This window comes from Myotis davidii, unplaced genomic scaffold, assembly GCF_000327345.1.
Source record: "Myotis davidii unplaced genomic scaffold, ASM32734v1 scaffold662, whole genome shotgun sequence".
Lineage (NCBI taxonomy): Eukaryota > Metazoa > Chordata > Mammalia > Chiroptera > Vespertilionidae > Myotis > Myotis davidii.
In genome coordinates, this window is record NW_006293533.1 from 1 (window position 1) to 25,918 (window position 25,918).

Here is a 25,918-nt window from a genome sequence, read left to right on the forward strand (position 1 = left end):
AATAAAATATATTTTTTTTAAAAAAGAATATATATATATATATGTATGTATATATACATGGTAAAAATATAAGGAAAGCAAAAGAGATTATAAAAACATATTTAGGACAGTAGTGATCTCTGTGGGGAGAAGAAAGAATATGATTGATGAAGTGCACCCAAGAAGATTCAAAGGTATTTATTGGTAACGTCCCTTTTTTAAATCTGAGTAGTAGTATATACGTGTTCATTTTATTGATTGTGTTCAAAAGTTATATATTTAATATTAATTTGCTTATATAAAAGTATTTTTGCAATTCTTAAAGTAAAAATATCTGCTATGAAGAAATTCATTAGAAGAGATCTCAAAGGAAAATTATATCAGCAGCTGATTTCTGATCCTTCTGTAGAGTTAAAAATATACTTGAATTTAATAAAACTTAATTAATATGTACTTAAAATATATTTACTAACAAAGAAGCACATAAATAGATAATTTTTTTAATTACCTATTTAACTTTCTCAATTTTTTTAAAAAAATGTGTTGAATTCTTTTAGGCATGAAAGATAATGGGTATGAGACCTTTTCAGTACTGTAAGTGTTGTGGTTGCATTAGCTTATATATTAAGAAGACATGCAAAGTTTATAATTACAAGAAGTTTTAGAAGTCACTTACTTTGAGAATATCTTCATATAAGTGAAGATGTGTTTATTAACAATAATGATTCTTTATGATGTATTGTATAGATGTATAGTGTACATATTGTATATTTCCAGTTCGATTTCAAAGGCTCTATTTAATAGATTTGGGTATAATTTTATTGCCTCTCAGATAAGTCATTTATAATAATAGTGAATTTAAAAAAATAATCTGTCTTGTTTTTTAAGAGGACAATTTTATGATATTAGTGTTCATAAACTGTTTTCATGGAAAACACTGATTTAAACTTTAACTAACATGTTTGAAATCATTAAAAGACCACATCTTGGACTCTGAGAAGGCACTTTAGAAAGTATTTCCCATTTGCCCTTTGAGAAATTTACAAATGAGAGTTGCAGAAATAACTCAATATCAAATATCAAGTTCAGGCATTTGAAGGGCATCTAATATGAAACGTTAGCATTAGCAGCAGCCTAGAGCTTTACTTATAAGAGATTTTGATACCAGAGTTAAGAAGTGATTGATACCCAAGCAACTTCACCCAAGAAATGGATTCTAAAAAATGTTAATTTGTATTTAATAACTCAGTTGTGAAAATCAATCTGATTTTCTTTAAAAGAAAATATAGAAAGTAATGAAAATAAATCATTTTAATTTATAGGGTGCAAATGTTCATTTCACTCATCAATTATTCAGCCAAAATGAATTTCTGAAAAAGCCAAGAGTACAAAGTTAGCAGATTGAGTTTGCTTTAATCAAATGTCTAAAAAGTAGCCTAAATGCAATTACTATTTCATATTTATGTCCAAAGGCCAAACTCAAGTTTATAAATTGTTCAAAATCAAAGAAATTAGTTTTGTATCAAGTAACATACTTCTAAATAGCATTAACATGAACATGAATGTGGTAAATTGTAGATGTTTTTAAAAAAATGTATTAGTATATATAGAAAACAACTGCAAATAGACAAAAATTATTTAAACAATTGTGTGTCATACGTAAGATTAGAAAAAGATCTTAATAAGAATGGAAGTTAAAACAGTGAAGCTTTATTTTTACTAAATAAAATATTTTAGGTTAAGTTCTTTAATTCAACAAAAATCAAACGAGTGCCTTTCAGTCATTTTGTAAACTGGTCCTTTAATACACACAGAGAATGTATGTGTGACACTATATGTGTAGCCATATATGTAATTACAAATCCTCAAAGTAAATGGCTAATCATAATATAGTTAGTATACACTATATGAGTAATTAGATTTACTTCAATTATATATTGAAACCCCATTATTATAGGCTCAGCTTCAGTTTTGAATTATGGTCATGTAAGCAGAAATTTTATCTTTAGTATGATGAGGATATATTATTTTCATAAATGACAATGATTGAGTGTAGGAAGATAGTTAACTAACTTAAAGATAAGTTATTACACACCCATATACTAATCACTCAGCAACTTCTCCCAAGAAATGGATTCTAAAAAAATGTTAATTTATATTTAATAACTCAGTTGTGAAAATCAATCAGATTTTCTTTAATAGAAAATATATGGAAAGTAATGAAAATCAATCATTTTAATTTACAGGGGGCAAATGTTCATTTTATATCTATTGAATATTGCAGAGACTCGGAATTTTTATTTGCTAACTAATTGCTGCCTAAGAAAAGGTCTCTTTTACTAATCTAAATGACATACATTTATTTATTCAGATAGTTTATATAATTATTATTAATAAATGATGTTTTTAAGTATTACATTTGTTAATTACATGAAGAGAATAATAGTAGGAATTGGAGCAATCATTCCTATAAATGAAGTAAATGAGAAAAAGAACCTTAGAAAATGATCAATTTAAAAATAAAATACACATGCATGCTTTTTCAATATGTGTTAAAATAAACCTATTGTATTTGTGGGTGAACATAAATCTAACTGATTAAATTTTCTATGCCAAGTGAGTATTTCCTATGATATGTATGCATAAATCTTAAAATGAAATATTTTGTCATTTATTATCTATCTATGAAAAGAATTTGATTTTGAAATCAAATCAAATCTACAACAAAAATCAATAGAAAAGCGTATATCACTGTTATTAGTTTCATAGAACTGAATTAAGACAGACCTTTTGACACCATGCTCATGTTTCATATCTGATACTATATTAATAAGATTTTGCTCTGCTCAGAGACACGGTTACTGTACCATGATGCTAGCTGGTAAATATTTGACATTGGAGTCTCATAGAAGCCCTGTACGGGCAGCGAATGTATCCCATCAGCAATACTATATTCAAACCAAAGGAAATTGATTGAGAATAACACCCACAGAAAACACTGGCTGCTAAGAAGGATACGATCAGTGCCAGGAAACAGCACTGCACCTTTTATCATTTCTCCCATGATGCACCCTACTGACCACATGTCAACTGAAAACAAAAATGACATGGAGATAAACAAGGAGACAGGAATAGAAGGGCAAAAGGTTGAGAACCACTGCCACAGAGCAATGGCCTAATCTTTCACTGACTGGATTAGAGGCCAGTCTTATGATCATTAATAGTCTTTTAAAACAGTGAAAAGGGGAGAATGCCAGGGCCCTTTCTTCTATGCAACTAAAGTAACAACACCACTCAGTGTTACCCAATGTATGATTGTTACTTTGCAATTATAATTCAATGATTAATTTCATTTCTGATTTAAAAGGTCTAATTTGCATTCATCTACTAGGATCCTACTGATTTGTATTGTAAATTATTCTAGATTGTGTTAATATGGGAACCATGAAAATCAGTTTTTATTCTTTTGTATACCACATTTGGGGGTGGGGGGTGGGACTGCCAGCAACTCAAAAGAAAGGATTTCTTTTACAAAACGGATTTACTCATTTATAAATATGAATAAATTTCAGGAAGTGATATGGTTGTTCAAGAATGAATGTATTAGACTATGCTGGCTCAGTTCATTGACACCCACTGAAGGAGCAAATTTCTAAACGGGAGCCTTGCCTTATAAACATGGTTGCTTTGTGATAGTAAGAAATGCTGGATTTCAAAACAGGATGGTTCAACACGAAATAAACATGATATAGAGAGATGATACTTCTTCTGGAAATTGTGAATCAAAAGAAACCTAAAATTTAAGGTAAAATTATAATGTCCGCTATTTCCAGTTATAAAACCAGGAAGTTCGGGCAAAGGCACACAGGGAGGGGCAAAGTGGGGAAAGGTGAAGCAAAAAAAGTGAAATCTCTCTCTTTAACTACAGTTGGTTACCCACTTGCTCCTATTGAAAAGTCAGAAAGAGAAAGAGGTCATTTTTAGGAGGGGAAATAACCTAGAAGAATAAAGGGTATTGAAGGGGGAGCAAATAAGGAAAGGCATTAAGATAGCAGCACACTATAATTTCGCTGCACTTACTCTTCAAATTACATCTTGTAATTTGGCAGTGACCTTAAAGAATTCCTCATGAGCCAGGCCAGCGTGGCTCTGTGGTTGAGCGTTGATTTATGAACCCGGTCAGGGTTCGATTCCTGGTCAGGGCACATGCCCAGATAGCCACGTTGATCCCGTGTGGGGCCTGCAGGAGGCAGCCAATCAATGATTATTTCTCATCATTGATGTTTCTCTCTTTCTCTCTATTCCTCTCTGAAATCAATACAAATATATTTTTTTAAAAAAGAATTCCTTATGAGATTCTTTCCAGTGTGAAAATCTCACTCAGACTCCACTCAAAGTTTTCAGTTTGATTAACTCCCTATACAATGATCACTGCAAAGGAATGGTTACAGCTTTGAAGGTGATAAGCATACCCAAAGAAGCAAATTTGTTTTGCTTCCATTTTAGGAAAGCAAGTGACATGCAAAAGTATCAGGGAAAGATAGAGCAAACAGTTGCGCATCCCTTTATTATGAATGCATTTGTAATTTCAGATAATATCTGTCTCACAAGAGGTTGGTACTGTGAGAATTTTTGATTTAAAGAAAAAAGGAAAAGACCTCTGAAAAGGTATTTGTTTTTGAATTGCAAGTATTCTTATCATACTATCCAAATTGACCAGTCTAAGTTGTTATTTACAGTGCATCTGTGTGTTTTTTTTAAATAGGTACTGGAAAAGAGATAGACAAAAAAATTTAGAAAGCTAAAAACTCAGTATGCAGGGTTTCCCCTTGCTGATATCTATTAAAATGTTTGGGGAAAAGTTGTTTCTGCCACAAATCTATCTGTAACTTAGAAAACATCTATTTCCATTTTTTTATTGAGTGCAAAAACTCAATGTGATATCTCTGGAATATACTCTTTTTTTTCCTGCTGCAGAATCAATTCCATTGCTTTTTAGTTGTCACAAAGATGGCAGCGCCCACAGCCACAAGATGGTGGCGCCCAGTCCCCTCAGCCCCTCCAGAGTCCTCCAGTCCTTTCAGCCCAGTGGGGGGGAGGGAAGGGCACAGCAGGCACAGCAGCCGGACCCTCCCTCAACCTCGAGCCACCCCGCCCAGTCCCCTCAGCCCCTCCAGAGCCCTCCAGTCCTTTCAGCCCAGTGGTGGGGAGGGAAGGGCACAGCAGGCACATGGTGCAGCCGGACCCTCCCTCAACCTCGAGCCACCCAGGGCTGGCCCAAGGCACAGGCAAGCCTCAGATGTCAGCTGCCCAGCCAACGCCCAAGGTGCAGGTAAGCCTCGGATGGCGGCTGCCCAGCCACCCAGGGCCTCCCAAGGCTCAGGTAACCAGGGCCGGCCGAGGCTTGTGTTGCCAGCAGTGGCAGCAGCAGAGGTGTGATGGGGATGTCGCCTTCCCCTGATTGCTGGGTCACCTCCTACCCCTGAGGGCTCCTGGACTGAGTGGGGGCAGGCTGGGCTGAGAGACCCCCCTCCAGTGCATGAATTTTCATGCACCGGGCCTCTAGTAGATCATAAAGTTTTTGCATAAAAATTATGCAAAGATATAAACTCTATATCTGAACTACTGATGAATATACATTGCATTCCATTTTCTGTATTTTAATGTATCTTTTCTAGGTGGTAATAACCTGGAAACTTTTCCAATTTCCATTTAACTTTGCTCACTATTCACTATTCCTACAGACTATCCATGCTTATGACATCTACATGCTAAGCCTTGTGCCTGGAAATGTTGCACTCTATCATTAGGAATTACAAAAGTGGAGTATATGCATATGAATTTATAAGAATTTTTATTTACTCAAGATAGGTGTATTTCTCAAAATAAAACCATGGGACCAAATTTCATGTTTATTAAGGTGACTGAAGTATTTTATGAACTTTTTAAGATATTCCAATGAATACCAACTGTGAAAACCTTAGGAGAAATTAGCAAATCCAATCATAGTTAGAAACTGAATTTTGATATTTACTGAGACAATCTGATACAGTATTTGGGTCTCCATGAGTTCTGTACATTAATGCTAGCCAGGTAGAATTCTGGTTGCTTTTATTATTCTTATTCATTACATCCCCCCTCCCATCATCTGTTTCCCAGGGGCAGAAAGCAGATTCATTTGCAACTTTAACACCCAGAAGCTGACTCACTTTCCTTAAAATGAATGTTAGTAAATTTTGGTGCTAACAAAATATGATTATTAATTTTCCAAGTAATAAAAATATCAGGTGTCATGTCATTTGCTAGGCATTAGATTTTACTAAATTATCTTTTTTCTACTTTTAGCCAAGATAATAGAATAATATAATGTAGGCCCTGGCAGCTTAAATCTAAATTTAAAAAGTAATGTATTGCTACTTCTGTACTCTGTGTAGTGACTTGGGTTGTTATTCACAACAAAATATTTTTTTGGACTATGTAAGCTTTGTTTCAGCATCCTGACAAATGTTTCTGTGGCTTTGGTAACATGATTTTTAAACCACACTGCTTTTCCCCTTAACATAATTATACCTTCATTTGGCATAGGATTCAGAGAATGTGCTTTAATACATTTGCTTGGATACCTTAAAGCACAATAGCAAGATTTAATATGGTTTTCTAAAACAAGAACACTATTTCTTTGAAACACTTATGTTTCAAAAGTTAAAAATTCAACTAGATATTTACCAAAAGCACATTGTTTTAAACTTCGATGCAAAATGGAATTATAAAAGACTACTGTATGCATAAATAAATTTAGAAGGCCCACATTTTGCACATGTGAATCTAAGTAAGAAAAATAAACAATATCCATGAGGCACAACATAAATATTATAATGCCAGGAAATCAAAGGAAGATTTTCTCCTTGAATCAAGATGTTTGACTTGCTTTTCTTTCTTTATAACTTGTATGACATCATATTATTAATTTTAACCTTTATTTAAAAGCCTTTATAGTTTTGTTTTTTTACAAAACAGAAAAATCCTTGGAAAGTTACAATAAAGGAAAAACTTACAATAAAAGAGAAAACTTTTAGGTTTATAATTACAGTATAAATAAATTTACAGACTAATGAACTTACAAAATATGTAGCCATAAAACACTTAAATAATGTTTTTATTGCATCACATTTTTAAAAATTTTCATCTTTTAAAATCCATGTAATTCTGCAGTGTATATAATAAGTAATTTAAAGAAATCCTAATATTGAAAGGGTATTTTACTTTAAACATTTTATGTTTTTATCAACACAGAGTAATGCTGGCCCTGGCTATTTCACATTATCACCAAATTAAACACATGTTCCCTTCAGATCCAAGTGTGTCCTCACTTCATTCTGTACATCAACTTGCAGAAGTGCTTCAGTAAATGGTAATTAATTCATTGGTTTTCTTTTCCTGTTGTCTAATTCAAGGGTATTTGGTTTCTCATCATTTGAGAGGATTACTTTTTATTCTAGATGGGCTTTTAGTTATTTTCATTTTTTATAGCTAATCTAATTCAATCTGAAGGTTATTTGGACTAGAGTTTCCCCAAAAGAACTTTAAAATATAAAAATTGAAGTTACTTATATGTGAAGGTATTTGCAGATATGTGTATGTTTGTACATATCTAATGTTTTATATGTATCAAATGACTCTCATCACCACAAGCCTGTAAGATAGGCAAAGAAGGTATTTTATAAAGGAAATTGACATATAGTAGGTAAGTCACAGGACTAAAGTGAATAGGACCAGAAGCCAGTTCTTGCAGCCCTGTTCCCATATGAGCTCCAGACTTACTTGAGGGCTGAAGGGAAGAGTCCCATAGTGGGTGTCACCATTCATGACCTCTGTCCTAAGAGCCAAATGGATCAAGGGCAGTTTAAATGGAATGTCACAGTAAAGACTAAAGAATGCATTTCATTATTTGCAGTCCTCCCTCAATGTCTCACTTCATTTTAAAAAATGACCCAGTATTCTTTCTGTAGAACTTAGATGGACAGAAACATGCAATATGCTTTTAAATCTTTCTACAAACATATTTCTAGGAGACAGGGAACGTCTGGGGCCCTAGTGGAGCTTTGTGCCTGATAGCACTGAATGTTTCCTCTTCAAGGCATTAAGGCAGCAGTTCTCAACCTGTGGGTCGCGACCCCTTTGGCGGTCGAACAACCCTTTCACAGGGGTCGCCTAAGACCATCCTGCATACCAGATACTTCCATTATGATTCATAACAGTAGCAATATTACAGTTATGAAGTAGCAACGAAAATAATTTTATGGTTGGGTCACAGCTCTCAAACTTCCTTTTGTGACCATTATACCTTCTGCTGCCCTCTAGTGGACTGTGGTCTTCTCTAACCACCTTGGAGAAGGGATTTTACTCTTATAGCTAAGTACAGTGGGGCCTTGACTTACGAGTTTAATTCATTCCGAGACCGAGCCCGTTAAGGAGCTCATTAACTCAAATTACTCTATCAACTCAATGCAAAAAATCGGCCAAGAGACAGCTGGTATCTCAAAAAACTCGTTAGTCGGGACACTCGTAATTTAAGGCCCCACTGTACTTCCATCTTTTCAGCTCCCTCAAAATCCCTAGCTTCCATTCTAGCGATTCCTGTCTCACTCAGATTTTCTCAAAATAATAATAAAAGAAAAGAATACTAAGCATATTATTGGTGAAAATCTATTCTTTTTAACAAATACAGAGAAATAATAAAGAAATAATCTTTATATTCATGATTATCTGCAATTTGCTTATGAATGTGAAAGAATGACTACGGGGTTTTTACCTCCCAACTTTATTTAAAGTCAAAATTATGTATTGTTTGAGATAACCCTGTATTACCTTATTATTGAAGAACAGATTGGAACTATAGGAATGTATTAGTTGCAAACTATTAGGAAGTAAGCAGTTATTTCAAGGAGATAAAGGGACTAAGCGCATCTATCTACACTATCTGGAGATGCCAGTAATCATCCACAACCTTCAATTTTTATTTAGTGTACTTTGATTATTCCTCATTTTCATGTTTGAGCTTAGAAAAGATATGCTAGTCAATTACTTTGAGAGTGTTTTCTTCTTCAAATATATTTTGAAAAATCATCTACCAGTTTCTTAACAACTTGGCTCCTTGGCAAGGTTATAGGTATATATCCTTTTCAATCTAACTGACCATTCCCATATCTTCAGACAGAAAAGCAAGAGGTGGTGTTTTAGCAGCTCAGCTATGAGCATTAATCGAAGACAATATACTTGAGGTCTAAGGATGGTGTACCTGTCTTTAATATCACCCAGGTTCAGAGATCTCTGGCCAAGAACCCCAGAAGGTGCTACCATGTGAAGGAGGATGGGGGGAAAATAAAGTAGAATGTATCTAAAAGAAGCAGGCTTAAGGAAAGAAGTCATGAAAAGTATACTGGTGTTACACAGGCCTTCAGTAATCAAGAAAATGACAAGCCTTGGTTTGTGTGTGAAGTGGATGAAGGGAGTAAGTGACTAGAAAGTCCTAAAACAAAACGAAACAAAACAAAACAAAAACACCCATCATAAAACAGCTTTATTGTGAGTTCTTATTAAAAGAAACAAAATCTGAATGAAATGAGAAGTCACTCATACCTCATGTGATATTTGGATTATGTAAAGAAAATAACTGGCCTGGCATATCCATTGCTCTCTGGCTTGAATTCAGCCTGGGTCTGAGACTTTGGGCTGATACTATATATTGTGTCAACATATATGTATGAAATCGGTTTTAATCATAGCACTACAGTGAAAATTGAGTGTGTAATAGCATATGTTCGCATAAATTTAAAAAGTGTACAATAAATATTAAGTATTTTATTTACTTTGGATATTAAAAAATTATCAACCTATTGACTTACAACAGCAAATATGTATATTTATTTGTTCATGTAGCCAACCCTTTAATTTAGTAATCAAATTCTATCATGTGATATCATCTGAATCATATTTCAATAGTTAAGAACCCCACAAAATGTTTCTCAAATACAGCCAGTTTCAATGTAGGAAAGTAACTAACACTTGAGTCATCAATAACAATTTCATATGATTTCTCAATTTGTCAAAGTGGTTAAGGTTCAGATTAGGAAAATTAGCATTACGAAGTTCTATGGAGAGAGAGGAATAATGTTGAATGTTGACTGGGGATGATAACATTTTAGCCTCAGAGAAACTGAATAATTCTAAGTGAAAGTTAAGAGAACTTATGATCTTTTCATTCTTAAGTCTCTGAGGAATCATGGAAGCAGTCAAGGTATAAGTTAGCATATACCAATCTTTTATATTCCATTCAGTACATGCTGGAATCGTTTAAATGCTAAAATATTGGTATGATTCTTCTGATACATAATCTCCATCAGCCCCTCAACTTGTGTCTGACCATCATTGTTTAGTGAAATTAATTCAATACTCTGACCTCTCCATTCTTGGTAGAAAACTGTACTCATAAAATGATAATAATTTCATGTATATATTAATGAAACAATTTCACTAAAAAAAAAAAACAGAGCACATGTAGCTCACTGTTTAATAGGGATTTTTATGGTTTAGTTCATTTTAAAACTGTGGCGATGACTTTCAACATTAAATTATAATTTTAATTACAGGTAAAATAAACTAAGGATTTAAATCCAAATTGACATATTTTCAATAAGATCGCAGTTCTAACTCGTTTCATCTTGAAATAATTTACCCATATTTAAGTAGAATTTAACTTAAGCAAAATGTTTTCCACTATAAATGTCTTTATGTAACTTCCTTCATTACTATTAGGTCCTAATTCAGGCTCATTATCATAAATGGCAGGAGGCTATCAAAGACCCACACTCTCCATAATCATCACATGAGATAAAGGAATTCAGAATGCAAGCCCTTATCACAATCTACATTTTGTGTAGTAAGATATATTCAATTTCTAGGATCAAATTTATCAAGGATATATATTTTATGCATTGATTTTTGCACAATTTACTTTCAGTTACAAACATTTTTTCTGAAATATAAAATAAAAAGGGGGAATAAAAACTCCAAGAGAACAATTTTTGGAAGTATAAAGAATTATTAATACGGTACTATTATCTTTTGCCTGTTTGTTTTCTGAAGGGGTTGAAAATGGTTTTTGTTTTTTTCCTTCTCATTTTATTGACATTAAAACTGTTAAAGGAGCCAAAACCGGTTTGGCTCGGTGGATAGAGCGTCGGCCTGTGGACTGAGGGGTCCCAGGTTCGATTCTGGTTAAGGGCATGTGCCTTGGTTGCGGGCACATCCCCGGTGGGGGGTGTGTGGGAGGCAGCTGGTCAATGTTTCTGACTCTCTGTCCCTCTCCCTTCCTCTCTGTTGGAAAATCAATAAAATATATTAAAAAAAACCTGTTAAAGTAAGTAAAAAGCAACTATGATAAAAGTCTGAAGAGCCGTTTCCAAATCTTAGCTATGGTAAGCCAGTCAGAGAAAGCTAAATATCACATGATCTCACTCATTTGTGGTGTATAATGAACAACATAAACTGATGAACAAAAACAGATTCAGAGACAGAGAAGCATCTATCAGACCATCAAACCTCAGAGGGAAGGTAGGGGAGGGCGTGGGTAAGGGGGAGAGGTCAACCAAAGGAGTTGTATGCATGCATATAAGGGTAACCAATGGACACAGACACCAGGAGGGTGAGAGCATGAGTGGGGGATTTGGGGGGATAATGGGGGGGTAAGGATGCATAGGTAATACCTTAATCAATAAAGAAAAAGAAAGTCTGAAGAGCTAAATCAGATCTCAGAGAACCATGCTAATAAAAAATCAAAGAAGCTGTAACAATGCCATATGGAAATGAGGCTTTTAGTATTTCATTAACAATGCTTTACAGAAATAGATGTCTTTAGTACTGATTGAGAAGTTTTCTTTTTTTTAATCTGAAATGTGTTATACCCTAAAGGCAAAAGCACAAAAGAAAAAAAAATTCTACTTTTATATGGAATCAGTACATTAAAATATAAATATGAATTTTAATATTATTCAAATCAATTGCATTGAATAAAAGATTGATCCTCAAAATGTAAATAATTAATATAAAGTAAAATGAAATAGCACTTCAATAATCAACATAAAAATGATTAATGAGATATTTACATGTTTCCTTTTTTTATCTTCAAACCCTAGTATACATTTTGCACCTATAACACATCTCAATTCAGACTAGCTGTAGTTTCCAGTGCTGAATACCCACCTGTTGCTAGTGGCTACCTATTGGACAGTATAGTTCTAGAAGATGTCATTACTGGTACTCTTACATTATTACTGGAATTTAGAGAATATCTCATTAATATCCAGCAGAATAAATAAATGTCCACATAAATATATGCTCAATATGGTATTAATTTCTTATTGAGTCCAATTTTCTTTTATTATAGGCCTTTTCTTCTTTTATTTCTACTAAATATCAATCATAATCTTTCTTAAATAAAAGAGTTCCTTAATAGAGCCTTCTTATTAGTCAAATATAAGATTTAATAGCGTTATGGGCCACATACTTATGATAATTTCCAAAAAAATGTCATGTAGCAAATATATTGAACTCAATCTTGCATTATCTGTTGCTGCACTTATATTTCACTATTGTGTATTAGCAGAGTATTTCTGTATTTTAAAAAGTATATTCTCTATTAATATGTAAACTTTATTATCTATATATTACAATCACAAATATGTGCCTTTGTTAGAGAGTAAGCTTTTGTTCATTTCAGAAATATACCAGCTCATTTAATAATTCCAGATCATAAATATCACTCCAAGGGATTTCTGATGGAATCTAGTATAGGACTCAGTGGCAGAACTCAAATCAACACTGCTTTTAAATATTCTACATTTCATTGGAAAAGTAATTATCTATGTCTAAGTCACATATTCAAGTCAAGTGAGAGAGGCCTACTTTAAACCCACCAGACACCCAGCAATTTGAATAATAATTATGATTTTTAAATGTGGAAGCTCATGTTTTAAGAAGAAAATGCTATAATGACCTATTTAAGACTGGATATAGTGTCAAGAGCAATTCAAATGAATGAAGAAGCTATAGACAAAAGCTTTCCTAAGTGTTATAGAAGCATAAATTCATTTTAGAAAGCAGATGGAAAATACTTGCAAACAGTGGCTTATTTTTCTAATTATAAAGATAAATATATTTTAACAATTTGGGATTTGGTTGCTTCTCTTATTTATGAAAAAATAGCACTGCTACTTTGATTTGTAGACAAAATAATTTAAAAAGAAAAAAGCCCACTGAAATTTAATTAAATCATTGTGGTAGGTAGTCTTCAGTACTGATCAGATTATAGAAATCATCATTTTAAAAAAATCACAATTACACCACTTACCCAACTTTTTGCTTCTATCTTTCCTCTCCTGGTAAAACTGTTAGGTGTTTAAAGGGAGAGAGAACAAGACATGTAAAGCTGCAGCAAAAGGTACAAGGATACAGTCCCTTCCTGGAAAGAGGATTTTGTGGCGAACCATTTCTCCCATAATGCATCCCACAGACCATATATCCACTAGAACAGGAGAGAGGGAAGTGAAGAAAAGGGAGGAAAGTAAAGTTAACTAAGATAACTGATCTCTGAAGGAGGAGGAAAAAGAACAGTTGATTAGAAGGTACAATTTTTGTTTCCCACCAAACGTTGACTAAAAAGGTGAATTTAAACCAGCACTATAATATTACATAATCAATGTCTAGTATGAGGGCTCAATTTAATTTTTGAAAATTACTTTATGGGTGCCTCTTTAAAAAGTGCCAGGAAATGGTGACATGGAAAAGCAGCAACTAACCAAAAGTATCTTCAACCTGGGAAGTGGCTGTTTCCATTTTCTATCCTGTTCAGTTACACGGAATACTTTTTTTGGTGTTTTTTTTTTTTTTTGGTACGTGCAACCCAATCCAAGAAACTAGGAAATGGCCAAAACCATAGTTTTGAGGCAGAAGTATTTGAATCCCTGGTTTTCAGACTTAGTTTTTTCCTTCATAAATAATTCTTATAAATAAGTATCAGTTTTCATTTCTACTTGAAATTTTTTTAAAAAACATAACATTAATTAGCACATGTTTAATAGAATCATCTGAAAGTAAAGTGAAAAGAGATATTAAAGGTGTTTTAAAAATTGTTATATGCATATATTTATCATACTTGTTAACCAAACATGCTTCACCTTCTCTTTCCAGTCTTTCTCCTCTTCCAACCAGCTTTTTAGTAAGGACACAGGGAACTTGGAGGCAAAAACATTAGGCTGAAACACCCGTTGGGGAAGGAAGGCAGGGTTAGGTGCACGGGTTAGCTGGGCATGCCTGATGTCGCAAGCAGGTTTTTCTGCATGATAACATTCCTCCCATACATAAGTGGCAGAACAGCACAGGTGCTAGGTATGGTTTCTGCACGGATCTAGAGATGCCAAAAAAAAGCCCCTAAGGCAATAACTTGCAACCCTTTCTAGAGAGGAAAGGAGAAGGGATGAGATATGCACCATTTGTGCAGCAAAGCTCTGAAAAGCCATAACAGGCAAATTCAGACCTCCCCCAGCCTCTGTAGATCCTTGATTTCTTGGCGTTATAAATTGATTTACCTTTGATTTAAAAAAAAATAACTTGGGAAGAATGTATACAAATACCTGTTTTTCCCAAATAATTTAGACTAGATTTGCCTGTTCCAAGTCAAAAGGTAACAGATTTTTTCCATTGTCCACCAAAGTGAACCTGACCTTCCTGGGGGCTGACTTTTTCTCTTCTATACAAATGCACAAAAGTATTGGCTTTCCTCTAATCTGGAAGTACACAAAATTTTTTTTAAACTTTGATAACCCCAAAATTTTCATAAAGGTACCTAACCTATAGCACCTGCACATAAAAATACAATGGTAATTATTTTTATAGAACTTATTAAAATGGATGGCTAGGACTAAATAAAATAGAGTATTACATAAATATGAAAGGTACTGAGTACATATAAAAATTGTAATTTAAAACTATTTTAATTCCTAAGTATATTAGATGTTATTTTTAATATGCTATATTATTTGTTAGAAATTCTTTTCAAAATAATATATTGCGATACTTTCTGATAAGTACTAATAAATCCTTCATTTTAATCAATAAAAACATATTGGAATACATTTTGAAGATTCTACCCTTTCTTTTAAAGTGTTCATGACTACAAGATTTCTTTTAGGAAAGCAGTAGTATAAAATATTTTTCTCTTTCTATGGTTTTTGGAATTTATAAAAAATTTACCAGGCAACTGCTACCCTAAATATTACATACAGATCATTTTAAAGCAATAAAGAAACTCTTATCCAACTTGAACAATCTGGATTATTTTAAATCAGGTATTCATTGTGCATTTGTAAAGATTCTCACTCCAAAGACGTGTGGTGTATTTTTGTTTGCCTTTCCCTAGGACTAGAGCCATCTCTCTAATATATGACATAAAGCCAAATGGTTAAATATAATAGATTTATTCCTGTTTCCTCACTCACTTTGAGCTGATCTGCAACTCAAATAGCATTTTTTCCTCAGTACCTATAGCATGTGTGCTCAGTAGTATCCATTTCACTGTTTAGTGGGACAAAGAAGAAAACGCATGTAAGAAAAGGGAGCAGCTATAACATTTTAGTGCTCTTCTAGCAAAGCTTACTTCTTGGAGGCATCCTACATATTTTTAATGAGTGAGTTTTCTTAGTGGTATGGTTTTTAAAAAACAAACCAAAAAACCCTCTGAATACAAAAGCTGGCAGCCCTATTAAAAATAATATTTATATACAAGAGAATATTATTCTTGGCTATCTGAAACATGTACTCATTTTCTTCACAGTCTCCATGGCTGTGAGTCAGAAGCATCCCTACCGTTCTCCTTGTAGCCCATTCCCAGGATGACCTCAGGGGCTCTGTAATAACGCGTCACCACGTAAGGAGTCATCATGAAGCTCGTGCCTGCGGTCCTGGCCAGTCCAAAGTCGAGGATTTTCAATGTACAATCAGACTTGACTACAATGTTACTTGGTTTTAAATCCTGACAATAGGAACAAGAGAAGGAATGAAAAGCCAGCATCATGTGGAACCTGTGTTTTTCATTTACTTACTTAATCAACATGGTAGTCCTAGTCCTGCAGTAGCACTGGTGGCCCCCTCCCCTTACTGCAGAGCCCTGCATAATGCAAATAATTGTTGTCCCAAAGGAGTTTACAATGAGTTTTCGGATTTTTTGTAATAACCTCAGGAACTTTGTTAAACCCAGAAGAGAATTGTACTATCGTCTTTACAATTTAGGCTCATATTGAAAAACGTTTTTAGAGGGGGGCGGGATTTATTGTCATCTGTTAGCTTTCTCCTTGTGACAATATAAACCTTTCAGCTTATATTTCATGTCTAGGCCTGACAGAAGAGCAGATAGGGGCAGTTGTCTATTCTGTCAGAAACTAACTGAGTTAAATGAACTGTCTTATTTCAACTTCACATGCGACCTCTGCCAATCACGGGCTAGAAGACATGAGGCTTTTCAGAAGCTGACTCTCAATGAGCTGAAACAAAAGGTTAAACAACATCAACTACAGTACAGCTTAAGTTTCCTTCTGAACACTAGTGAATTATGTGCTAATTCTAACATTAAAGAAATGAGGAAGGACAATCTACTTAAGCTAGTCCCCTACATAAAGAAAATCATCTACAGTTAGTTTCTCTTCCCTAAAACATCTTCATTATATTTCTGTAGTAGGTGCTCTTACCCTGTGAATAATTCCAGCAGAGTGAAGGTGCTTGATGCCACACAACATTTGGTATAGAAGGTAAGACATTCGTTCATGGTCTAATTCCATCTGAATCACCTGACACAAGTTGGCATCCATCAGTTCCATTACTAAGTAACTGGAAGGGTAAATCCACAGTTTAGTTCCAGATCATCTGTTTAGTCCTTCAAATACATCAGAATCCTCTCCTAAATCTGTATGTCTTTCTAACGCCCCAGCTCCACATTTGACTGAATGGAGAATATGAAATATTTCTGTCTTGCACGCATGCAACTCATGGTAACTCTACCACATGTTGCTAATAGAATTTATTAGTGTGTGGTTCCTGCTCATATATTTCCTACTTTTCCCTGAATTTTCTGAAACTCTTTCAAAATTTCAAAATAGCATCTTCCACTAAATGCAGTGCATCTGTATCACACAGATAAGGTGCTGTGATTGACTCTCTCTCCTCTGCTTGTCATCACTGCACTTCTAGGTAGATTCTTTTTACACAAAATCAAAGGCACCATAAAAATAAATATTACAGATAATTATTATCGGATGTCTCTTTAGTATTTTTCAAAGGGAATTAACTCATTCTAAATAACTCACGGAATCAGCAATAACAAAAAACACATAATAAATAACATATCTTCTCCAACTGAAACAAGAACATGGAACAACAAAGCACAGAGAACCAGAAATAACACCAGAAACAGAACCTCTGTCCTGTCCCTAGATTCCTTTCATTTGCTGCCAGCTTTCATTTCCCTTTGATCTCTACAAGGGAGTTCATCTATTTTATTTTTGTCAATTTCCCTTGAGTTACTAGAGTGCTATGCTCTCCCTTCCTTCATGAGTTTTATTACTTACACATCTTGGAACTCCTCCAGCGTTTTCTGGGGTGTGAAGACATTTAGTAAACTAATAATCTGGAAAAGAGATAGTGGAAAGGACAGAAGAAAGAGTTAAAGAGAAAAGGGAGAGAATGAGTTATTTTAAAAGCATATTTAGACTAACATTTTTTCCAACTCAAAGTCACACTCTAGCGCTATGATGGAAACAGAAAAGTTGGAAAAAATTCTAGAACTGTCTCACAGAACATGGAAAAATATACTCAGAAAGGACATATGGTTTGTCTTCAGGTTTAAATACAATTAAAAAGCTGAAATTCTTAGGCAAAAGAAAGAGTCAGAGAAGATACGTAATTGTGATACTGCATTAGAGTATGGTTCTACCTGGTAGAATACAAGGTCATTAAACAAAGAAGGAAAAGCATGTAAGAAAAGAGAGCAGCAGTGAAACACCCAACGAGACTTAGCAAGGCCATGTTTTTCCTCTAAGTGAGCTGGGTGGTGTTCCAGTTAAAGGTGGTGCTCTATTTCAAGATGATACTCTAATTCAAGGTGAACCTCTAATTCAAGATGATGCTCTAATTCAAGGTGAACCTCTAATTCAAGATTTTTTTTTATTGTTAATTTAGTTTCTTTTGCTTCTAGTTCACACTCAAATATTATTTAAACTAATGTTCCAATAGTATGCGTGGGGGAAAATGAATTTAGTAGAAAATGGGAAGAAGTTATCAAAAGTTTATTTACTAGTATTAAACTTATTGTCTACTGCTTTGTGCTATATATTTGATAGTAAAGAATGTTACCTTCTAGTATAAGTAAATTTAAAAAATCTCCTTTGTCATATTTCCAAATAGATTGCATACACAAATAACTGAAATGTTCTTTCTGCTAAAAATTCTGTACTAATGTGCCAACAGAAAATAAAAAATTAAAAATATAGATAACTATCTTCTACTCACAGTATAGATGCAACCATTTCACAAAAATTTGATAAGTACAAGTTTAAGATTTATACAACTTTAAAACATGAATTAATAAAATCATTAACTGGTACAGAAACATATGAAGTAATAAAAATAAAACAATCATTTTAAACATCTAAGAAAAGCAATCAATTCTAAAGAATGCTTTTAGGCATTAAGTAGTTTTCATTTGTTGAGGAATTATTAAGAAAAATATTATAACATCATCCATTATTTTCATATATATGTCAATGGTTATAATATACCAAAAACCCAAGATCATCTCTACTAAAGCAACCTTACAGTATGGAATATTCATAAAGAATAAAATCATTTCAACTATCATTAAAGCTTGTTAGTAAAGTACCTTGTCATTCTATATACTTAGTTATAGTCTGTGTTGAAAAATGTCAATTTAGTACATCTCTCATTGGAACATATTTATAGTGGGTCTGGTTTTCTAGTATTTTATCAGTATTGGAATGTAATTCATTTTGACATTTTCAAACAAAAACACCAGAAACTAGGTGTAAGACACATATAAATACAACATAATACATACAAATAACCCATATCAAGATTTATTATTTTGAAAGGTAAATTTCACACCATTATCTATTCTTATTTTTTATTTCCCTATGCCCTTTTAAAAAATAAAAATAAAATAAAATAATTACTTTCAACTTCTTTGAGAATTTATCCTCTTTCTTTTTTGCTCCTTTATGAATTCTAATCCTACTAATAAGAACTTAAAGTTTTGTCTTTAGAAGCAGATCATCACAGATATTTCCATTTTAGTTGAACAATGTCCAGGCAGGAGTCTGATTCAGCTCCTCTATTCCAGTATCTTAAAGTGCACAGCGATGAATCAGTGTTTGTCCTGGCCTCACAGTCACACTGGCTACCAATTCCTAGAATTAAGTATTTGCTTTCTAAATGGATGCTCTTCTCTGTTATTAAATTTTTATTTAGAATTACTTCACTGTTTCACTTTACTTTCCACAGCATTAACAGAGTTCTGCATTCTGACTGCTTTTACTTAATATTGCAAGTTCTGAAGCGAAATTTACACTTGATTGTAAGTGAACTTTTTCTCTGTTAGCAAGTTCCAGAATTTATTTCCATGAACTTTTATACATGCAGGCATGCATACATACATACATACATACATACACACACAAAAGGTGGTAACAGGTAGGATGCCATTTACAAATTATCATTTCAATTTGGAACTTCTTTTTAGATATCATAAATGTGAACCTCCATATTTCACATAAATGTGAACTTCCCCATCAAGAATGAGGAGTATGATTCCCAAGTAAGTGGAAATTTCTTTGCAATGCATTTATTGTATATAAGGTCAGGAAGGAGGACTAGGAAAATATAAACATATGAAAACACAAACTGTCAAACTTTTCCACACAGTTGCTTCATTACCAGTATCGATCCTACTTCCATTGCCTATGGTATTTCTCATGCTCTTTGCTTTCATAAAAATAGATTGCATAGGTCATGTGGTTTTCTTGCTCTGTCTTTACTTGACATACTGAAAGAACAAATTGCTTTAGTAGATTGACTTTTCTTAGGAATTATCTTTTCCGTCATTTCTATGTTCCTTTCTAGAAGCACCATATTCCTTGCATAGCCAGATTAAAGATGCGTACCTACTTCATAATATTTCCTTTTCTCAGACAGGTGTTTCTTGCTCAGCCTATTTTAAAAAGTAACTCTACTCCACCCCAAATTCACCAGATTTTTATCTTCCTTCTTTGCTTTCTTTTATTTAATAGTACTTATCACCATTTGCCATTCCACACTTTTACCCACTTTTACCCAGTTTGGTAGACTGCCTTTCTGCTATTAGAACATGAGCTCCACGTGGGCAGGACTCCATCTCTGCTATCTTCACTGCTCTATTCTTAGTACTCAGAATATCTAGATCTATATGTGGCACATTTTATTCATTCAACAAATATTTGTCAAATGACTAAACTAAAAAGTCATGGGAACAGTGTAATAGAGGAAAAGAGAAACAATGCCATTGAGCCTGAATCCACATATTTGTATTTCAAATATCCTTTGAATAAACACTCATATATTTGCTTCTTCTTATTGCCATTGATAGATGTGCCTTATGACAAATTCACTTATTTTTAAACTTACATTGATAATCCTATATAATAAAAGCCTAATATGCAAATTGGCCAAAAGGTGGAACGACCAGTTGCCATGATGCACACTGACCACCAGGGAGCAGACACACAACACAGGATCTGCCTCAGCCTGCAGACCCCAGGCCAGCCAAGGCGGGTCCCAGTGGGGGCCCCCTGATCGCCCCACTGGTCGCCCCACCGAGGGAGGTGACCGGCGGCTGTGGCAGGGTGATTGGGGATGGGGTCAGTGAGTGGGCAGCGCCGGGCTGGCCATGGTGAGTGCCAGCGGGGGAGCCCCCCAATTGTCCTGCCAGTCGTCCCACAGATCAGCCCTGATCGCCGGCCAGGCCTATGGATTCTTCCCATGCACAAATTTCATGCATTGGGCCTCTAGTTTCATATATTCTGTGTGATTTTCTTAAGAAAAACTTTGTAGGGAGTTATAATAGTAACTGTTTATACAGTAGTATTATAATAATCTATAATATAACCAGAGGCCCAGTGCACGAATTTGTGCACGGGTGGAGTCCCTCCACCTGGCTGGTGATCGGGGCCAATCAGGGCTGTCTTGCCCAGTCCTGATTGGGGTTGATCAAGGCCGGTGGCTGGGGAGGAACTGCAGAAGGGACCACGGGAGGGCTCCAGGGCATGCCCATCCCTGTATTGCCCAGTCCCGATGGGCCAGACCCCAGCAGGAAGCTAACCTACCAGTCAGAGTATCTGCTTCCTGGTGGTCAGTGAACATGATAGCAATTGGTCAACCAGTTGGCTGTCTGCCCCTGGTGGTCAGTGCATATCATAGCAACTGGTCAACTGTCTATCCCCTGGTGATCAGTGTATGTCATAGCAAGTGTTATCACCAGCCAAGCCTAGGGACCCTACCCATGCACGAATTTTGTGCTCTGGGCCTCTAGCTATTATATATTTATATGTACTATATTTATTATATATTTTATTTCTTAATAATAGTCATTATTACAACAATGAATTATCTCCTATTTATCCTTACTAAGAAGAATGAAAACATAGAAAGAATTCTAGTGGCCTTTGCCTGTAGTTGAAGAAGCTTATACTTGGAAGTGAAGAAAGTCCCATAATGGTTGAACCCTGCTGAGTTCCAATGAGAAATGTTCTTGATGATCCTGTTCTAAAGTGCTTTGCAAATATCCCCCTGCCCGGCTGTGCAGCCCTACAAAAACAAGTTGCCAAAGCACAGCATGTGCACTGAACAGGTGGAGGCCACTGCCAGACTATATGTAAAAGAAAAGGGAGATACAAATCTTCATCTGTTAATAATTAAATTGAAATTGTAAAGAAACATAGCATATTGTTCTATAGGATATTTTTGTTTTTGTTTGCTTTTATTTTGGAGAAGAATGGACTTCTCCGCTTATTTTGGAGCACAATAACCAAATATGGTTAATTTCATAACAGGGAAATATCCACCGAATTTATCCCCTCCATGCCATATGGTTTTTAGATGATTTTTTAAGCAGAAAGCTACCATGAGGACAATGAAATTAAATGTAGCATATGGACAGGATAAACAACCTTGAAGATAAATTGCAAAGTAAAGAAAGCTTTTCCTACTCAAGTTGGCATACTAATTTTCTTTCCCCGATCTCACAACCTCCCACTACCAGAGCTTTAAAAATAACCACTCACGTTTTTATGGTTCACACATTTCATGAGGACCAGTTCCCGGTAAGCTCTCTTGGCATGCGTTTGGTTCTGAAAGGGTCTGCTGAGCTTCTTAATGGCCACATTTCTGTCAAGGACAGCATCATATGCAGCACTGCAAAGATCCAAGAATAATCCAGGATTAAAAACAAAAGAGTCTTTAGAATTCCTGCCTACAAAACTAAGGATATGGGATATATCCTTATTATAATACTACTCAGATACTCTCTCTTCACATCACAGATCAACAAGGCTATGAACAAAGATATAGAAGCATGGAACAGACGGTTGAATCTCGGAGGGAAGGTGAGGGTGGGTGGGAAGAGACCAACCAAAGAAAAAAAATATATATATATATATCCCATGGACATAAACAATAGGGTGATGTAGGCCTGGGGTGGGCAGGCAGGGGTGGCGGGGAAAGGGCTAGAAGGAATTAATGGAGTAAAAAGGGGGACACATGTAAAAAGGGGGATACATGTAAAATAATAAAGATTTTTTTTTAAATAAGAAGATATGAGTGGCCAATATAAAAAAAATTCTACTTGCAAGAATATAAATTTAAAAAAAGAAAGAAAGAAAAGGAATCGTGGTAAGAATACAACATATAATTGCATCAGTGAGTGAGGACAAGAGAAGAAAGATAAGTGCTCAGCTTCCCCCCTAGCCACATGACTGTGTGCGAGTTATTTCATCTCTCTAGGCTTGCAAGTCTCCTCTAGTCTGATGTGATAGTTAGGTTTTCTCAAGGTTCATCATTCTTTGGTTATTTTATGTGGACATTCATGTTTTCCCCATTCAAAGGTACCCGTTGTTAAGGTGTGATGTTGATTGCCATGAAAGCACAGGTTGGTTGAAACTCAAAGTTCTCTCATTAGCTATAACAAAGCTCAAAATAGAGAATGAAATAAGAAAGACAAACAAAAAGGATAACTGTGTTGTAAGATAACGATACACTCACAGGGTAAGGCAGGACAAAGTCTCAGAGTTCCTCTGATCCATGCCTCCATTTAGCACTTATTCCTCTCCAAAATATCTCCATCAAAAGTCTGACCAGTCTCTGCTTGAGCATCTCCAAAATGTAGACATTTGTCTATGAAAATTCCGCAAACACAAATAACTTCCCCAAATTTATCTTTGACAGAAAAACAGTCTTACTGATCTTATTGATCATTCCACTTTTATTTTAGATGCTACCCTCTACAATCAACAGTTATTTATTGAGTTTCTTCTAAGTAGAAGTCACTAAGTTTGGTATTGCAAACAGAAATAAAGATTTGCCCTTTGTCCTTCATGACCCCTGAGTTAGAAATAGCTTCACTGGGCAAACCTTCCCCTTCAGCTTTTATCTCAGGGTGTTGCTCATCTGTGGTTAAACTTCACACATCCTAATCTGTATTATTATAATTTTTTATTGGAGCATACCTTAATCCTATGAACGGCCTGTAAGCTTTTTCATGAGGTAGATCTAGCTCTCAGACTGTTCACAGTAGTTGCTCAATAAACACTTGCTGCCTGGGTTTGTGTTTAATCAAACCACAAATTGCACACCATTGACTCACAGTGAGCGTATGTGAAATGAAAATGTTTTTTTAAAAAAAAAAAAAAAAAAAAAAAAAACAAAAAAACTGTGCTGCTATTTAACTCTGTATGTCAGCACTGGTACTTTTGTTCTTATTTGTTCTTGTTAACTTACCAATGGCAGAATAGGTTAAGAATCAGATGGACCTGCAGCCTATAGGTAGTGCACAAGGACAACAGTGGATTTGGAAATACAGAAATTATAATTTTTTTAATTAAATCTTTATTGTTCAGATTATTACAGTTGTTCCTCTTTTTTCCCCCATCGCTCTCCTCCACCCAGTTCCCACCCCACCCTCTGCCCTTACCCCTCCCACTGTCCTCATCCATAGGTGTACAATGTTTGTCCAGTCTCTTCCTGCACCTCTACACCCCTTTCCCCGAAAGAATTGTCAGTCCACTCCCTTTCTATGCCCCTGGTTCTATTATATTCACCAGTATACTCTGGTTCATCAGATTTTTTATTCACTTGATTTTTAGATTCACTTGTTGATAGATATGTATTTGCTGTTCATAATTTTTATCTTTACCTTTTTCTTCCTCTTCTTAAAGAATACCTTTCAGCATTTCATATAATACTGGTTTGGTGGTGATGAACTCCTTTAGCTTTTTCTTATCTGTGAAGCTCTTTATCTGACCTTCAATTCTGAACGATAGTTTTGCTGGATAAAGTAATCTTGGTTGTAGGTTCTTGCTATTCATCACTTTGAATATTTCTTGCCACTCCCTTCTGGCCTGCATAGTTTCTGTTGAGAATTCAGCTGACAATCGGATGGGTACTCCCTTGTAGGGAACTGACTGTTTTTCTCTTGCTGCTTTTGAGATTCTCTCTTTGTCTTTTGCTCTTGGCATTTTAATTATGATGTGTCTTGGTGTGGTCCTCTTTGGATTCCTTTCGTTTGGGGTTCTCTGTGCATCCTGGACTTATAAGTCTATTTCTTTCACCAGGTAGGGGAAGTTTTCTGTCATTATTTCTTCAAATAGATTTTCAATATCTTGCCCTCTCTCTTCTTCTGGCAACCCTATAATTTGGATGTTGGTGCACTTGAAATTGTCCCAGAGGCTCCTTACACTATCTTCATATTTTTGGATTCTTTTTTCTTTTTCCGGTTGGGTATTTTTTGCTTCTTCGCATTTCGAATCTTTGACTTGATTCTTCTGATCCCCTAGTTTGCTGTTGCATCTCTGTATATTATTCTTTATTTCAGTCAGTGTATGCTTAATTTCTAGTTGGTCTTTTTTCATATCCTCCAGGGTCTCACTAAATTTATCGGCGGTTTCTAGAAAATTCTTGAAAAACCTTATAACCGTGATTTTGAACTCTATATCCAGTAGTTTGTTTTCCTCCATTTCTGTCATTTGTGTCCTGTTTCTTTGTCTCCACATTTTTTATGCTTCCCTGTGTGGGTAGAGTGGCTTTGTGTGCTAGGTGTCCTATAGGGCCCAGTGGTTCAGCCTCCCCAATTAACTGAGGTGGACACTCTTGGTGCACCCCTTTGTGAGCTGTCTGCACAGTCTTGTTGTAGTTAAGCCTTGATTGTTGTAGGTATTACTGGGAGGAATTGACCTCCAGGCCAATTGGCTGTGAGAATCAGCTGTGTCTATGGTGGGAGAACTTCGGTGATGAAGACACCCTTATGGGGCAAGACTTGCTTCAGTGGGGCTTTGGTGCTCACTGAGTCTGTCCCCTGAGTGTGTCCCTTATGGATCTGAGGAGTTGTAATCTGGATGGTCCCCCTCTGACAACTGGGTACACTGGCTCTTGGATCTAAGGAGGTGCTAATTTAGCCTGTGCCTGAGGCTACCCAATAGGAGCTATGAGGAGATCTGCAGATTCCCCTTCCTTGATTGGGGTTTGGAGGTGCCCAGATGAGGCCCAGCTGTGAAGCAATGCAAGCTGCTGTGGG

At 35.2% G+C, this 25,918-nt stretch overlaps 1 protein-coding gene across 6 annotated transcripts in view; it reads right to left on the bottom strand.

Moving 5' to 3' along the window:
* Positions 1 to 13,412: 13,412 nt before the first annotated feature.
* LOC102775351 (mitogen-activated protein kinase 10) overlaps positions 13,413 to 25,918 on the bottom strand; it is a 231,325-nt gene continuing 218,819 nt past the window's right edge. For all 6 annotated transcript variants that reach the window (XM_006767188.2, XM_006767183.2, XM_006767186.2 and 3 more), the window contains 5 exons: positions 22,416 to 22,545; positions 17,655 to 17,713; positions 16,779 to 16,917; positions 15,901 to 16,066; positions 13,413 to 13,561 (listed from right to left, as the gene is read on the bottom strand). In XM_006767188.2, the coding sequence (XP_006767251.1) occupies positions 13,428 to 13,561; positions 15,901 to 16,066; positions 16,779 to 16,917; positions 17,655 to 17,713; positions 22,416 to 22,545 (628 nt within the window). In that variant the 3' untranslated portion in view covers positions 13,413 to 13,427. The remainder of the gene's footprint in view (positions 13,562 to 15,900; positions 16,067 to 16,778; positions 16,918 to 17,654; positions 17,714 to 22,415; positions 22,546 to 25,918) is intronic.